This window comes from Anas acuta, chromosome 3 (genome assembly GCF_963932015.1).
Source record: "Anas acuta chromosome 3, bAnaAcu1.1, whole genome shotgun sequence".
In the NCBI taxonomy this organism is placed as follows: domain Eukaryota; kingdom Metazoa; phylum Chordata; class Aves; order Anseriformes; family Anatidae; genus Anas; species Anas acuta.
Genome location: NC_088981.1, coordinates 60177717 through 60196096, shown reverse-complemented (window position 1 = coordinate 60196096; position 18380 = coordinate 60177717). Strand labels below are relative to the sequence as shown.

Genomic DNA, 18380 nt, shown 5'->3' with positions numbered 1-18380 from the left:
GAGAGCCACAGGCATTGAGCAATCCTGCCCCATGGTTACACCACCGACAGAGAAGTCGCCGCTGTGCTGCAGCTGAAGAAACGCATTGCCGGCCAGATTCACCGAGTGTTCAGGCCCGGCATTACTGAAATAAGTTGAAGGCAAGTCCAGGTCACAGGAGGAAGAAAGCCAGAGGAGTTTGGGAAATCTCAGCACAGACATTGCTGGGCAAACTGTAGGGTGCAGCTGGGGACTGCCCCTGAGGCCGGTGCTGCTGCATGGGCACCGCAGTGGCTCAGGGCTGCTTGGATCTAGCTGTGTGCTGTTTGGCTATACCCAGCACTTATTCACAGCTTCACAGACAGTGCAGCTGTTAGCAAAGCAAACTGGGTATTGAGACCTGCCATCAGATGAGACAGGCACAGCACGGGCTGTGGGAGAGCTTGGTCTCCCATAGGAGACCCCCCTGCTCTCCTTTAACCATGGTTTCCGGACCCCTAGACCATCACGGCAGGAGAACACACTTGTGAACTAGTTGATCTGAAGAAAAAATCTGGAAAACAGGATCCCAATTCAGGTTTTCACCTCCACTGTATACGTGAAAGAAGGAAGAGAAAATGTAGTGCCAGAGCAGTTAGTTAAGCCTGACCAATTTCTAGTGGACTGCTGGCAAAGCTCACAAGTTGCAGGACAGCTCGTTATTTTCATTGATATTTATGTTCTGGTAATTCCTGCCACTTAAGTCCTAGCAGCACAGATCAGGTAAGTAAACAAGTAATTCCACAGCAGAGCTAATGAAGCTCATTTCTACAGCTTTGCACCTTATGCACTTGGCATTTTCCACTGGTTCTCTCAGCTCCTTCGTACCTGCCTCACCGTCAGCACATGCAGGACTGGCATTTTATACTAGTTTGAGCAGTACACCCTGGATCTCAAAAAGGATACAAAAGGAAACAGAGCTACTGCCAGGATGTTCCTAGAGGAAGGTTGCTCTTTGCACCCTAATGCTTCATAGTTCAGCCAGCTATCAGAGAAAATTTTTGTGCTAAGCATCTAGAGGAAGGGCAGATTTTATTTTTTCCTCTGTTGGAAAATAGTAGCCCTAACTTCTCATAGATTTACTGTTGCAGAGTCATTTAGTACAAATATTCCAGATGGCATTTATTAGCAAAACGGATCTCTCACAGACCAAAAACTAAGTCTTCATATATAATACGACCATGTTTGTACATAGTGCACTGTGTGTGTGTGTGTCTCCTTCAGGACTGAAAATCAGTTCTGTGTGGAAATGCTATGTCTTCTCTTCATTACCTTTGCTTCCCATTTTCAGACACTCATATAATGCAACTGCTGGTACACAAAGACTGTTCCTTTCCAAGAAAATTCACAAAACTTAGGAAAAAAGTTGCTTTATTGAAAACAGTATTGTGCTTAAGTGCTTTGCCATTTCAAATGCTGTCTCAACATTTTATGTTATCAGTTAAAGTATTACAAGATAACCTTTCTTCTAAAAAATATAGAAAAATCACAGTAGCAAAATAGTAGCTTTATCCAAGAATAATGCACAGAAGCCAGACATTTGAAAATGCACCTCTTCACATACAGTGGTACACTGCATATGGAATACAATTAAAGAGGCCAACAGCTGAGGGTTACTCATCAGTGCAACCAATCCACACGAGGACCTCCAAAAGAAAGGCAGTCATTGTTTAGTGTTTCAAAACAGTGATGCAGCTCCAAGTAAACCACAACTGGCTGTTCACTAGGGGGTCGTGTATCACGACTCCAGAATAACGAAACACTGTTAAGTCCACTCATCTCAGACACGAAGTTAAACCACAACAGTAAATGGAGAACCAAAATAATTTCTGGCTATGTTTCACTAGCCAACAGATGAGTTCTTTCTTCATTATCAACAGGAGGATTTTGCAGGCTGGAACTTGAACTGTTTGCAGAAGGAAAAGAACGGTAGGGAAGAAACAGGTTTAATATTCTCTAGATATTTCTATGCAATACTAACATTATAACATAAAACCCACACATAATGTGGAAAAAGCTACCTGGATCATTTAATTTGGCTCCCTACGATTGCACAGAAACATATACTATTGCTTTCACATACATTTCTACAGACACAGCTCACAGATATCCTCCTGGAGGAACTACAAGTAGGGTTTGCTCTTTAATGCCACAGTCCTGTTGCTTGTATAGAACTGGCATTGCCAGGTTCAGGTCTCTGTTTAGGTCAGCGAGGATTTAGTAAAGCATAGAGACAAAGTATGTAAGCAATATTTTTACTGCTCATTGTTAGGTTGATAGTGAAGAAACAAGGGAAGCACAACTTCCAAAGATTTGATTTAAATAAAATAAAGAAAAATATCTCTGCATACCTTCGTCTTGTGGCCTCAGCAATATAGAATATTCCAATTGCAAGACCCTTTGAGGAAACAGTCAGTTACAATCATAATAACAACAAACTTATGCAATAGTTCTTAATTACAATAGGTATAAAAAGCAAGATGTTTGTAATTACTTACACTTAACAGTGCCCATCCTCCTTGGATGGCTGAGGCCCATTCAAAACCCAGCTTATCATTTAGAAATCCTCCTAAAGTGGGACCCATAAATGCCCTGCAACAAATCAAAATGAGGTGGTGGCATCCCAAACAAACAAACAAACAAACAAACACAGATTATATTCTGTGGACAAGTTTTATTGCACTTTGTGGCCTCCCTGCATTGATTCTCTGCCAAGAAAGAAGTTGTCTGCCATAGACCTGACTTGCCTATAATCCACAGTAAGTATTAATTCTTTGTTTGCCATGGCCCCAATAAACCCTCTCAGTTGCCTCCTCAGCTGGAGATAGGATCCATGTCAGAGGGCAGAATGCACTCTTTTCTATATCCAGGATGGCTTAGGGGCTCCGTTAAAAACAATGTTCTAACGAAGTGTCTAGACAGACTGTTTCTACCATAAAAGAAATTTAAACCCTTGTCTCTCAAAATTTAAACCTTCCACACTTCAAGACAGAAGACTGATGGGTACAGGCAGGTAGGAAGGCACACTGCAACAGATGTGGTTCTCATTACTGTGGTCGTTACAAAGCTGAGCTTTATGTAACATCCCTGCACCTCCATCTGTGTAACAGTGCCATGAAAGGTTATGCCGCTGTTGTCACTTTATGAAAGATCTTACGTGATATCAACACTTGCTACAGGAAAGGATAAAACTTTGTACAGCTAGAGAGACTTCCTCGAAACAAGCCATAATAAAACCATGTTTAGTAGAAGCAGAAAACTGTGTTTTGCTAAAACTATGCTGCATTTATCTGTACTGAACCCTACACCAAATAAACAGGACATCTAGTGCTTCAGCTGGCTTACAAAAATGGTGCAAATACATACCATTGAAACCCACAGAGGACTAGAAGGACTGATTAAAAAAACATCCTGACAGTGACTGCCAAGAGGGGGACTCTTTTCCCACTGAGGGACAACTCAGAGAAGTCACTCAGAAGGTAGCATCTTGCACTCATTTCTAGGACAACCACTGGGTAAGAATCTCAGACACCCTCTGCTAAGCTAAGCAAACACAGACCCCAAATAACAGCTGTGGTTGAAAGAGAATAGGTGATTCTAACCAGGACAAATGCAGGAGGAAAAAATAAATAAATCAGACTCCACCCCTGTCTATATTGTGAATTAAAAAATCCATTGGCAACAAAACGACCTTACAGAAGTGTAAGTTAACATCCACTTAATCACTGAAGCTTTCTGATAAGAAAGTCAATGCATTTCAAAGAAGACAAGGTCAGAGGCCATTACCTTTCTAGGATAAAAAGGTTTGTTTTCACATGTCCACTATGCACCTGTTCAGCAAGAACCTCTTGAATGAAGGTCAATACGACGACTGCGGTGAGCAACTTCTATTTGTAATTAGCACACTTTCGCATAGCAATAGTGCAGAACAAGCAAGCACTACTAGATTATAAAAAGGTGACTGTATACCTACCCAAGGGACCACATGGCACTGAAGAGCCCCGACACCAGCCCCAAAAGACTCAGACCTTCTTCAAACCCATTCTCACTGCAGGAAGACAGCCCAGTTAGAGTAGTGCAATACATCGCTGCACCTCACTATATTCTTCTCCTATAAAGCTTCTCCCTTCTTTTACGTATGCATAACACGAACAGTTAACCAGAAAAAGTGTACACCAGAATCATGACTGTTTACCCAATACTTTCTTCTTTCCTGTTTCTCTGGAGGACTGCAGAGCTACTTCTCATCTCTTAGGTCTTCTGAGGGAGATTGCTAACAGCACACCGTCACTCAGTCCCCATATTTCACATGGCAAGTGTAAAACAATGACAGGTGGCTTTTAAGAAGAAAAGACCTTGTTTCTAGAGGAGCAGTAAATCAAGATCCTTTTAGGTCATTGTTTCCAAGCTAAATCATAGACCTTGTATTTTGAGCAAGTGCAATTCCTCTACGTGCAGCTGTTAATGTTAACGCAGCCCAAAAACCCATTGAAAGTTGCTGGCTACTAAATAAATCGTATGTACATGAAACCACACCCAGGTTATCCCATATGACACAAAGTCAATTCATTGTGCCTGCAGCACAGATGTACATATTTACAAAATTTTATTTGAAATATAATGACCATGCCTTATTGGGGTGCTCAGTCAGAAAACAAAAGAGTAGAGGAAATATTTAATTGTTACTCGCTGCCTTGGTCTCAAAAGTGGGAAAAGGACACACCAAAACCTACTTTGCGTTCACCTCTGAAATTACAGCTTGAGCTTCCTACTGTTAGAAACGTGGAAGATGTGTCGGACAGTTACTTACTATGCACACTGCAGTATCTCTGGAAATACTGGGATAGCACTCATGCCAAGGGAAAAGCCAATCAAAACCAGCACTAGGACAAACATCCACAGCTGACTGCAAAAGAGGCATTTAAACAACAGCTGAAGACTCTTTTCAAATGAGGACACCACTTGACTGAAGGCTGTTATATAAGCTCATCATGACTGACCAGAAAACTAAGTTTCTTGAAGCCAAAAAGAGTTTTATTGTAAATGAACAATAAGGCTTGAAAAATAAAGCTCTATGTTTAAAAAAGACTTTGCAAAAGCTTTTAAAAATCCTCAAGCGTTTCTCTATCAAAGGCAGTTCAATTTAAGAGGAATACACAGAAGTGGACAGACAAGTTTAATTCAGCAGTACATACATCCAAGCTCCAGCCTCAGTTTGTTGCACAAGTAAAGGATTTTGCAGGTAAAATTATGTACTCTAATATAATATACCCAAAGAAAAGAATGTTGAAGAATTTACTGATTTCTTTTTCTCACCAGCTTGGTTTGAAATGCAGAAGTCTAAGAGGAAGACTAGCTCATTTGAAAAGCAGAAGTCTAGGAGGAAGGAGTTGACTAACTGCATATTAGCAAGCCTATCACCACCTTTAACAAAGTATATAACCCAAGACAGGAGGACTAATCAGCTCTTTTCTAAACATAGCAGGGTTTTGCAGTGAATTAACTCAAAGATTATGGCAATGCAGAGTTCAGGTGAAATACACTTAGTCTCTACTTGGCTAGCTGAAAACAAAACTATAGCTCAGTAATCTATAAAGAAAGAAGAAAAATCAACAGTACTGCATAGCCACGCAAACAAAACCCACAGTTAATAACTACTGATGAAATTGAGAAAAGTGAGAAGTAAGACAGAAAGAGGATTTTGGTTTGCTACAGTGTAACAGAATGGGGAGGCAAGGAAAATATAAAGCAGTACTTGTTCTGCCACATCCATTAACATAGGCAAACAACATAACAAAATGCTGAGGAGAAGGATGCATTTCAAGAAGCTGCCATTTCTACCTGTCGTAGAAATTCCACCAGATACTAGGAAGAAAATTAATTCTGTTCTAACTGAAACCAGGACACTACCTTAGCTATGCCTCAATTTTCAGATGCTTCCACTGATTTACGGTTATTATATCATATAAGAAGTAAAAAACAAAACAAAAAACAAACAAACAAAGAACAAACAAAAATTAAACAAACAAAACCACACACAGTTTCTTGGTCAAAGGTACTAAATTATAGACTTGTAGACAAATGATTATAATCATGACACCCATCACTAAGACATCACCTACGGAGACAGCTTCAAGAAGAGGCAGTTCTGTACCTTTCAATGTGCAGCACAGGAGCAGGTCCTAACATGAAAAAGCACAGGGCTGTTATTAAGCTTCCCGATACCATCAGCCATTTCCTGAGGTGCTGTGAAAGAAAAGAAAGAGATAAGCAGTTTAAAAATGTGAATATTTAACACAACAATTTTGTCTTTCCTAATAATCCAAGAAGTATTGCTCCTCTAGAGACCACCATTACCCACGGTTTCTCTACCAGTTCTGAACACCACCAAGAACTACCAAATTCATGTTTCCTCACCACCAATGCAATCACTGCTTAATACGGAGATTTCAGGATACTGAGTAATGGTGCTGCTCTGTCAGCAAAATATTTCAGGTCTTACTCTTCCTTAGCATAAGAAATATAATACAGCACTGCATGCAATTCTCATATACAAAGGCCATTATTAGTTTCCGACAGGTGGTGGCAAAAAAAAAAAAGTCAAGAGAATTGGCACCACCGTTCATGCACACCTTCCAAGTCTGGTTTTCCTTGATAATTAGCAGTGGCTGTCACCCAGACACTTTTAGATGCATCTTGCTCCTCTTCTCAGGAGAAGATAAAATTAGGTGCAGACAAAAGCATGAGCAACTGTAAAATGCTTTCCCATTATCTGTTCCACATTGGCTGGAAACATGACCTTTAAGTTGGCAGTATTTAGCAGACATGCAAGGTCCTGAAACACAAATCCCTTACAGCAGCAGGCCAACATTGCTTCCATATGGGAAGCCCTCCAGTTCCAACTAAATGTACCGAGTGCGCTACTACCACTACACAGGATAGTACTCACTGGCAGTTTGTCACTTATGAGGCCGAGGAGGGGAGAAGACAGGGAGTACGAGAGTGCCAGACCTAGGAATACCAAGCCCACATAACCAGCTGGAAGTTTGAACTATGAGAAGGAAAAAAACACAACAACACACATGTATGTTACATTCATTAAAGGGCAATCAAAGAATTATAGTTCACATAACTGCCATCTGTGCATGATTTTATGTATTTTATTGGTACCACACACAGTTTGCAAGTATTTGAAGTCATCAGCAGAGATCCAGCTTTCTTCCATTTCTGTACATGGAGCAGCCAAGTCTCACGTGACTGAACTCAGATAAGGCCTGACCAAGGCACAAACACCATGCTACGTCCCTACACCAGCACAACTGGGTTCTAACACTGATAGCTGCCAAATTTGAAGGAGACACTTGACACACTGAAGTTTAGGTGGATTTAGTCTTTACCTCTCCAATCTTCAGTTTTATTTTCATTTAGAAAAGCATAAACACTGCAGTCATCCACTGCTAATCAGGGCACCTTAGAAGAAAGCAGTGCTGCAAAACACAACTATGGCTTTTCAACCAAAGAAGGATTTTTATGAGATTGAGTAAGAGGCTTTTAGCAAATACCCCGAGGCCTCCATTTTCCTAATGCAGCAACATCTCTATATTGAAAAAAAATGCATAACGAATAAAATGCATGCTAGACTCTCAAATTAGGGTTTTAACTACCAGTTACAAGGTATTCCAGGGTGTTTCATGTGGCACAGACTACATAAATATTCACTATTTCCTTGCTATATGCAAGAACACAATAACGACTCTAATTTTGTGGTTAGAACACTTGCCAAGAAGGCTGCAGTCATTTCACAGCAAGTATCTGCTAGCACAGAGGAGAGAGAAAGCAAACGAGCCATGCCAGCGCACACTGTTCTACAGTGAGATAATTACAGATCCTGCCTGGGTGTCAGAAGACATACATTCACGTCTGTCCGGGTGCAAGAGGTTAGCACCAAGCCTCCTCCCCATCCTGGATGGGTGCTCTTAGTGCTGAACTAGACCCGGAAAACATAGCAGCAGTACTACAAACTGTGAAATGCTATTCCCTAGAAAAACAATTAATAAGTAAACCACTCAAAAAGCATTGCTTAATTTCAGGCAGGAAGAGAATCATAAACCATTTACTTGAAATTCATTACCTTAAACAGTATTAGGAAGATAAATAAAATTATATATAAATAAATACAAATACTGAAATTAATTAAAAGCAAATAAAAATCTTGTCTCTAATGAGTGCTGAAGAACACAGCTAGCAGGCTACATAGTTGCAACCAATTTCACTTTGGCATTGTGAGAAGGACAGGCTGTGATGCTATGCTCCCCAAAACCTAGGTCCCCATCAAGAGATACACCACTGCCAATGACTGTTGCAACTTTACAGAAGTTGCTTTCAGAAAGGAGGAAAAGGTCCCTAGTTTATAAAAATTGCCCATTCAGAGAATGACCTCTGCAGTTGAAAGCCAATTAAAGAGGAAAAAGCAAGTATTTAAAAACCCTCAAATGTACTCAAAGTTACTGAGACTCTGCGGAAACAAATGGCGTAAATGGAAACTGATTTGTCAGCACTGTGAAAATCAAATTATTTGAAAATCAAGTTAATAGCTAAATAAATCAATTCAGTTAGATAAGACAATGTTGTTTGGGATACTAAGCTATAATTTTTACCACTTATTCACTGCAAGTCAGGACTTTCTTGCATGTTAGCAAGACTTACCTTTTTTAGAATAAACAGAGACATTGTGGGATCCAAAAAGCCCAAGCATGCACTTAGAGAAAATATAGTAAGACAGAGAAGTAAGACTTTTGGCAGAAGAATGAGCTTCCAAAAGGACTCCTTGCTAGGGGTTGAATCTGTTTCAGGAGAAAAGGAGGAGGGAAAAAAGTCACAATCTTTTCAGCGGCATAAGCTTCAAATGAAATAAATAAAATCAGCATTTCCTCTTTTCTAGTCCTATTAAACTTGCAATTTAACAAACAAAAGAAAGTCAGTATTCGACTATTATGCTTATTTTATATTCTAAAAACCAAATTTGATAAGTGAATAAAAGAGAAATACACAACTTAGATTCCAACAATTGCATGTATCCCCACTCAACTAGAACAAAAGCACTTACTATTCCTAGGTATGTGAAAACACAGTTATTTCTCTGCTAGCTCTTTTAAAAGGAAAATCTCATAGACGCATTTCATTTTAAAACAAACAAAAGGGGGGGAATAAAATCTCTTAGTACATCCCTCATAGATGAAATATTCATATTCAGCAAGAGAAACATACCCTGAAAATAAAACTATTGTTATTTATACGTTGAGATCTGTTTGAATTTTTAAGCAACTACTTATTCAAATCTCATTCTTTAAGCAACTACTCATTCAGGTCGCCTACATGTTCCATCTGTATTCTAGACAGGAAGCTTCTTTCAGATCTCTCTGTTAGATGTCATTTCTAAATCAGGCTCTCTTCTTGCTACTGTTGGTGCTTTAATAGTCAAATGTAATCTCAAGAGTATTATACATAAAACTAATGTTCATTTATTAGCATCTACTAGCTCAGAGCTAACATTTATTAATGCAGCTTCAAACTGGCCAATAACATCATTATTCTGCATAATTTCAGCACTTAGAAAAAAAAAAAAAGAAAGCATTAGCATCATCTGGTTAACCATCATGAATTTTCTGTCAATGATGGTATATATGAAGTTAATCTCCAAGATTTTTATATGGAAAAAAAAAAAAGAGGAGAAAAACATCTATTTTAAAGTTTCTCCTAGAGAAGACTAACAGAATTGGAACCTTTCAATTGCCATCCTCTGCGAAGACTTACCTTTAAGTTAACATTTTGTCCAAACAAGATCACATAAAATCTATTCAAAGGTGTATGAACTCCAGCACTTCAGTTAAACACCTCACTTATTAATTTTAACATTCTTTCATGTTAATTTGATCAGGCATCATTCAGTGCAAATAACCCCCTTTTGTTCTTCCTGCAATTGTTCCCCCTACACACCATTAACCCCTCAAACATGTGAAACTCTCTTGTTCTAGGCAAACCCAATCTCAATCTTCAAATAGCTACAACAACCAGATGATACAACCGATGCTTCACAGACCCTGAAGCTGAGAAGATAAAACAAACCAAAAATCTCTCTCAGCTCACTTCCAGAGTTCTTAGTGTTTGTCCACCTTAGAGACAGACATGACATGTTGGATTAATTCCAGGTCAACTGCATGCATTATTTAGTATTAAAACATGGGCCTGATCAGGATCACAAGTTAATTTAACCCTTTGAGTTGGATAAGACTCCAGAAGCTGACAATTTTCTAAAGGAGTGTTATATATATACACATGTATATATAGACTACTTATAGTCAAGAAATGAAGGTAAACAAAGGAGGCAGGAAGAAAGGTGCTTACCGTATTTTGGTAGCATGCACATGTTCACAGGTACTAAGACCAATACCACACATCCCAGCGTAATGAAAGGGACCTCGTAACCAAAGGACTGATATAAAAAGCCACCTAAAGGTGGGCCAAGTACTAGTCCAAGCCCTGTAAAAATTTCAAGGCTACCCTAAAGGATGAAAAAGAAAACAGAAGTCAGTATGCTGAGAAATTCCAATGTAACAATAAAAAGCAAACCACTTCTCTGAGGAGCAATATAACGTGGTCAGGCTAGTAAAAGAGAGAGGCACTTGATTGCTACAGGAGATAACAGCCAGTGCAGACTTTAAAAGGTGGGACAGCAAATAGAATTTAAAGTTTTCTGTGGGACAGCAATTATCTCTTCTGCTTCACTGAGGTGAACCACCTGTACCCAAACCCACTGCAGGGTTGGCCACATAGCTATCACCTATGTGTCCAAGTCCTGAGGTAAAACAAACGCTCTACTGATGGAAAGCATCTGTAGGCTAACCCAGGCTGAAGTCATCATCTCTCCCACTCAGCACGTGGGAAAGGAGAGATGATCCCACAGCCTTTGTGGTGGAGTGGATCTTGAACGAGCCTACCCGGATGAGTCATTATTTCATGAGATGAATGCATCAAGTTAAAGGTTTCTCTCCACAACTGACTGGCTGGATTTGCTGACTATGGGGCAGGAAATAACAGTGAAACTGCTGCAGGGAAAACTCAGATTATTAAATTATAGTCAAAGTAATCTGTTATCTTTTATAAGATATGGACTTTAAAAGAACAATAATGCAACTACATTTAAATTTTGTGTTACAACATCAGTTACCACCACCTGCCTCAACACGGGATTAATCAGTGCTTGGACTGCCCCCTTTTAACAAGTAACACCTGGTGGTAATAGCTGCTCACAGGTAAAGTTTCGGTAACTTACAGGACTCACAAAGATAGCATAGGGATTAATCTACACATGAATGTTGAATATCTACTTTTACTGACACAAATCAGACGGGACAAATGCCCCTACAGAGGGTGCTGTCAGTAACAGCCAAGTTCTTTAGCCTAGGGTCCCAGCCTATTCCTTTCCCAGCAGGAAAGGAAATAAGTAATAACAGCAGTTAACTAGCTAGTCCTCAACATTTCTGGACAGATCTGAGAAATTTTGGTAAGCTTCAACACGTGGAGTACCCATAAATTAACATAATTTCATCCAAATAATGCTTTTACTTGTGTTGTTCTAGAACTAAAATATTTATGATCAGTGAGACTTCAGTTCAAATGGCTATGCACCATCTAAGCCCTTCTGAGTTAATGAATTAATGCAAGTGGAGGAGGTGCTGTGGTACTGCATTATTACAGGTAAGGGGAGGACAAGGTACACCTGATATTCTAATAAAGTGATCCTGTCTGTGTTCTCCAGTATATGTATCCCTCCCATAGAGGGAGGACGTTGACAGTTGCTGAATTTCCCACTTCAACATGGCTGATGTGGCTGCATTTAGTAACTCCCCAACATGTTCTTTAGGGTATGGACAGATAAAAGGTGGGCTGAAAAACAATACCAAAATGGTAAGGTGTGGAGAAGTGCTCTTCACTTTTCAGCACTATCATGAAGGGCAGTGGGAAGTGAGGATAAAAATCCCTCATCCATTCACTCAGACTTCATGGTTTTACCATAGGATGCAACTTGCTGCAACTCATCAGCTTCTCCTTCTGACTCCTGCCTCTGCAATCACTACAAACACAGCTCACAATACCTAGAACTCTCCAACACGTCCCTTCAAGAAAAGGGATTCTACACAGATGAATCTGAAGAGGTTTTATTCTCATGTAGAACACACTTCATGGTATATAATACGGCAAGTGGACTATCAATTTAAAGTGACCTGTCTTTTGGTATTACTCTGTCTTGATCTTGTCTTGAATCAAGGTAGCTACCAAGCCACCAGCTGTGTCACATTTCAAATTGTATTCCTAAGGAGACCTTCATTACAACACACTTTTCACTTATGTATCATTTTTACTGTGCTACCATTTGTGTGAATTATATCTATTTTGAAGTCTGGGTATTAGATAGATAACCTATGTAGCTAGGTAGTGTTTTAATAGCCTGGTTTCAACCAATAACTACTAACCATTGATTCAGCCAGCCGTCTTCAAAACATATGCAGCATGCACTGCTTTGATTATTTATATTCAGCTGAAGTTATGCTAAGGTCTAAACTTGTTTTAGGATTATAATTCTGGATTATGAAGAAAAACCACGTGACAACTTCGAATACACTTGCATAGGAAACAGCATATTTTATCCTCCTGGTTTTAGGCTGCCTATAGCAAATTCATTGTATTGTGGGAACTCAGCTGTAACATCGCTTTTGGAACTTACCATGACAGTAGCTATATTATTAGGAAATGCCTTTGCAAGGATTGAAAATGATGCTGTCATTGCTGCTGCAAAACCTATTGCATCCATTGCTCTTACCAAAAAGCAAAAACCAATGAACATTGGACCATTTGGCACCTTGTCCAGTATTCTGTGAAGAAAAAAAAAAAAGTTAATACAGACCTCTCCAGATGCAGGAAGTCATCCACTAAAGGATCTGAAACATAACTTCTTACTAAAGAACACAGTTGCAAGACACCCTATACTGCCTATTGCTACATCATTTTGAATCATATTACTAAAGTCATTCAAACTATCAAACCATTTCAGACAGCCTTCTCCTTTACCCCATCTTTGGTGTTGGAAAAGGGAATGAAAAAGGGTAGTGACCTCCCAAGCCATGAAAAACACCAGTACCACCTTCTGTTGTATTTCATCGCTTTTCCAAGCAACTATGCAAGGAGTCTGATGTATTGAATTACAGCTACCTAATAAGAGCTTATTTAATTTTTAATAAAGTTTTTATTTTGCTAAAATGAGTGGCTTAGCCTCACTGGCTGACAGGTGAATCTTGTCATCTGTGTTCAGTGCTGCTTTATTAAGAAAGCAACAATTAAAACACTAAGTAGTTCCCTTACTGCTAGACTTTGACAGATTTCTTACAGTTCATTAACTGTGGAAGTTATTTTTATATAGAGAAACTTTCCCCTTGGCTTTCAAAGTACTACGCAAGCCTTGAAACCTACTGAAATGGAGAAGAGTTCACTGTGCTGTACAAAGCAGAGATAAAAAGTAAAGATGCAAACAGCTAAGTGACCTAAGCAAAACCTAAATGATGCTCAAGTATTTCCAGTTGTGTTTTGAAAATGTATTTTCATATGAATTAAGGTAATTAGAAGACAAATGTAAAAAAAAAAATTTTTTTACTCACCCAAACAGAATTGTCACACATCCTGAAACAAACATCCCTGCTACAAACATGAATTTTGCACCAATCTGCGTAAGCTGTAAATTAAATATTGTTTTCACATTATTATTTCAAGCCTATTTCAAAAATTCCTCAAAGCTATTGTTAAGAAGTCAAAACATTTTTGGCATTTTATAGCCTAACTAAAAGATCTGGAGACAATTCTCCTGCCTGTGTGCCTTCGCGCAACACTGAACCTAAAAATATTCTAACTGGTTAAGTGACTTAACCCAGTTTTCAGAATGGTAAGACAATGGTGCAGTTAACTATTTCACAGCTGCATGCTGCAGCTTCTTCAGGGCAGTGGATTGCAGCAGCATTCCTCATTACAAGGAAGAAGTAATACATTCCCCCTCCAGTACTGTCAGCAGTGCCAAGTCAGCAATACCTGTCACGTATATGGCTCAAGCCAATGGAAGCCAATTTTAAAGCAAATTTATTGAGGCCTTTAATAGCAGGAAGTTTTGGAATAGGGGACATGGTAAATTCAGGCCTCCCCATTTATTGCCAGAAAAACAGCCCCATCTTCCTCAACTTCAGACTCCATCACTAGAGAGTGAAAGATGATGAGAGGCATGCCATAAAACTAACTTAATCCAGGAACAAAGTACACCTGAGGTTCTAATTCCATGCTGTAACATCCCCTAAGGAAAGCAGGTATTTCAGACGTTTTTTCTTGTTCAGGCCTGGACAGAGTCCCCTGTGTGTCAGACATTATTACTGAAACCTGAATTCTGCCAAGTTTCACTGAAACACTCAAGTTTTCTGCCTGCTGGACTGTCCACCTCTGTTGATAAAGACTTGTTCACTTCACCTGCCTTCAAGTGAGGATGGATCTCACTCGCTTTCTCTCTTGTGAAGTACTCAGTGAGGGTGTGCCATAGCTGAATGCCATCATAAGCACCCACAATGGACTTACCAATGGTACTTGTGTGGCACCTTGATGAGCCACCTCATCACCAGGAACAAACCTTTCACCATGGGGTGAAAGGAGACTGCCCAGCCAAAGAAGTTGTTATATAATTTATCTATAATCACTCCAGACAGAAAAAAAATCCTGAATCTGCGTAAAAATTGAAGCTGAAAAAAATGGAGATGTCTATCTCAGGTTGTGATTGGATGAAGTGGAAGGTGAAACTGAGCTAAGCAGCAGAGTCGTAATAGGAGGAAATGTTAAGAAAAAGGCAACATACCAGAAAAGAAGGGTGCAGCAGACTAAAGGAAAAAGAAAACCTTAAGAACACAGTCAAATCTAACAAAGTATATAAATATGTGCAATAAATAAAATGTGGGCTGGGGGTAAGAGAGGTATATTGAAGGAGAACTGATGAGCAGATTATTCTGAAGCAAACAAAACAGTTAACCAGAGAAAAAAAAAAGTTGCATGTCAGCCATCCTACATTGCCTTCAAAAACTAGAAGAGCAATTTTGAAATTTTGCTGACAAGATCTAGGTCAAATTCAGACTGACTGGCCAGACTCCAATTACTGCAGACAACCTTCCAAGAGTACTACTGAATAGACACCTCTTTTCTCACCCTTAGAGAACTATCTTCGTGTAGCAACCTGTGTCATCACAGAAATAAGTCACAGCTGCAATTATACTTACATAATTTCCCAAGATTAAAGAAGTCGAGAAATTGACCAAAGCAAAACATCCAAAAATCAGGCCAACAATTGTGTTACTGGCACCTTTTTTTTCTGCCTGCAAAAAAAGATCACAACCAGTAAAGATGGAGGCAAATTCCTTAGGTGAATAACATTCATGCTTTGCACACGTTCTTTTTATCTCTATCAGTGCAGTTGCAAACCAATTTCCTTTCTCAAAGGCAGTAGGTGCTCACAGGGTAACACCGCAACAATTCAAAGACACCTTCCACTTCTATTTAAGCTATACGTGATCAAAGGAAAAGTAACATTAATTCTGCAATGAATGGAAACACTCTGTGGTTTGCTGTACTACCGACCAGGTGAACAGACTTCATACCAATCACTCTAGCTGGTGTGCAGTGGAGCTACCTACAAAGATTTGATCCCTCACACAACGGGAAGGCAGTGAACACAGAAGTCTGTTAACTTCACTGTATCGTGTCTACCCTTCATCATCTTTGCTGTCCTCATCTAAAGGGTCTGGAGGGCAAGACTTATAAAGAGCAGCTGAGGTTCCTTGGTTTGCTCAGCTCCGAGCCGAGCAGGCTGAGGGGAGGCCTCACGGCGGCCTGCCGCTCCCTCACGAGGGGAGCGGGAGCGGAGGGGCAGGCGCTGAGCTCTGCTCTCTGGGGACAGCGACAGGACCCGAGGGCACGGCATGGAGCTGGGACAGGGGAGGGTCAGGCTGGGGGTTAGGGAAAGGCTCTGCACACAGAGGGTGGTCGGGCACTAGGACAGACTCCCCAGGGCAGCGGTCATGTCACTGAACCTGACAGAGTTCAAAAAGCACTTGGACAATGCTCTCAGACAATAAGGTCTGATTTCTGTAGGGTCTTGTGTGCAGCCATGAGTTGGACTCAATGATCGTTGTGGGTCCCTTCCTAGTAGTGATATTCTGTGATAAAAAGTGCCAGGCAAGTTTTTGACTTAGACAGCTGGTACAGCACACTTAGGTACAAGCAGTACATTGGAATATTTACAGCAAAAATAATGTTAACATATTTTTGTTAATAACAGGGAACAACTTCACCATGAGAGAAATGAACTTCTGTTGCAAAGGCATAATGGCAGGTTTTTTCATCCCATATTTAAGCATTGCATTCACTCAACATGAACAGTGACCGTATTTTTTCCTGCAGCTACCAGGTCAGTAAGTTTAACACAGCGAATGATGGCCAAGCATGAGTTAACAACGAGGGTGATATGAATAAAAAGTCCTTGAGCGATTAAGGTACTGAAACGCAAGTCAGGACACAGCTCAAGTTTTAATCTCAACTCTACCACCAAACTGTTATGCAACACTGGGCAAAAAAAAAAAAAATGTTTCATTTCTATCTCTAATCTATCCTGTCTGTATAACCCACAGTGATTTGTGATTTACCATACTAAGAGCTGGATGTCAACTAGGAGACCCGACTCTCAGAGCTGAGAGGGCAGAGAAGCTACACTTACAGAGGTGACTGCAGGAAATGGCTGCTGAGCAAAGCCCTGTCAGAAAGACAGAGCACACGTGAAACCAAGCAAATAGACCCTCTCGTATCGTTACTCTGCTGTCTCCTTTACGGTCATGGGGGCGATGAAATTAGTCCATGGCCAGGATCCAGGTCACTGTTACACGCGCTCTGAGCTATTCTGGACAGCATCACGCTGCCACTGCGAATTCCCATAACTGAAGAGCAAAACTCTGCTTGTCCACAGCTATAAAGGTCCCGTGGTGGCCACGATCCTTTTAAAATAAGTTTCAGCATGCAAAAAAAAAATAAAAAAAATCTAAAGAATAGCAGACTAAGTTGTTTACCTCCGCAGGGAAAAAAGGTCCCAGGATGGAATAGCAGATCATCGAACTGAAGTTTATAGACGCTGTTGCCACCATGGTGAAGAGCTGCTCTCTGGTGAGCCTCCTCGACTCCTCGCCCAGCGCTGCCGCCGTGCTGTCTTCTTAAAACGCGAAATGGCATGCGGATGCGTTATAAGGGGCGAGAGGGCAGCACAGTTGGCAAAGCGGGGCTGACAATCCTGCTCGAAACCCCCATTCCGACCCCCTCGCTACGGCAGGCAGAGGGGCAGCACCTGCCGGCAGGGCACACAGCAGCCCCGCTCGGGCTGCCCGCTCCCGTCCCGTCCCGCACCCCCCCCCCGCAGCGCCCCTCGCCCCCACCTGGCGGCCCCGCGCCGTCCGAGCCCCGGCTGCCCATGGCGAGCCCCCGCCGCCTCCCCGGCAGGCAGCGGCCACCGGCCGGGCGCCGCCGCTCGGGCAAGGCGAGGCCGGGACAGAGCCGCGGCCCCGGCGGCCGCCGCCACTGAGCATGCTCCGGCCGCGGGGCGCCTCCTGGTGCAAGCGCCCCGCGGTGCCTGCGGGTGTAACCGGCACCGGGATGACCAGCTCGGGCCGCACATGGCATGGGTGTCTCGGGGGCATTGCGCGCTGGGCCTGGCGAAGCAAGAAGTGCAGCCCCAAAAGGGCCTTTCCCTGTCCGGGCAGCCAAGCGGAGCTCTGGCAGTAAGGGATGGATGGGCTCCAGGGACTGTGCTTCGCTACAGCTGACTGAGCTGGTTGCAGTTCCTGAAAACCCAACCGCTGTGGCCCAGCTTTGCTCTCTAAGACTCTTCAGGTGTGACTGGCAGCTACTGTAGGGCTGCTACTTTGCCTTGTAAGCACAAGCATTAATCCATGACAAAGGGCAATCGGCATTGCTGCTTGGGAGTGGGGGAACAAGCAAGGTGGCTAATCACCTGCACAGCCTATAGCAAGGTACAGGAACAGTATAAGAGTAACAGGAGAGCTGAGCAGCAATATTGTCACAAAATTTAGTACCTGTCAGCTGGCCGGGAGTAAAATCAGGCTGGAGCTGAGGAAGAAGCAACACAAATGACACAAGTTCCTATTGGAAGTGGGCGGGTGGGGGGGAATGAGGAAGGAGATCAAGAGTGAGCTGTTATTATCAAACCATAATAAAAGGCAGAA

General features: G+C 41.4%; 1 protein-coding gene across 2 annotated transcripts; it reads right to left on the bottom strand.

The window, feature by feature from the left end:
- Window positions 1-1372: 1372 nt before the first annotated feature.
- SLC18B1 (solute carrier family 18 member B1) lies at window positions 1373-17733 on the bottom strand. 2 transcript variants are annotated; one of them, XM_068677400.1, is made up of 14 exons: window positions 17574-17733; window positions 17214-17353; window positions 15375-15470; window positions 13731-13804; window positions 12803-12950; window positions 10423-10579; window positions 8725-8861; window positions 6968-7069; window positions 6173-6264; window positions 4829-4924; window positions 3992-4066; window positions 2517-2610; window positions 2370-2416; window positions 1373-1924 (listed from the first exon to the last, which is right to left on the bottom strand). In XM_068677400.1, exons 1-14 carry the CDS (start codon window positions 17608-17610, stop codon window positions 1852-1854), a joined length of 1368 nt encoding a protein of 455 aa, XP_068533501.1. In that variant the 5' UTR covers window positions 17611-17733; the 3' UTR covers window positions 1373-1851. The 2 variants fall into 2 exon arrangements, with proteins under 2 accessions (XP_068533501.1, XP_068533502.1); XM_068677401.1 differs by having other exon boundaries at window positions 17214-17350; window positions 17574-17727.
- Window positions 17734-18380: the final 647 nt, after the last annotated feature.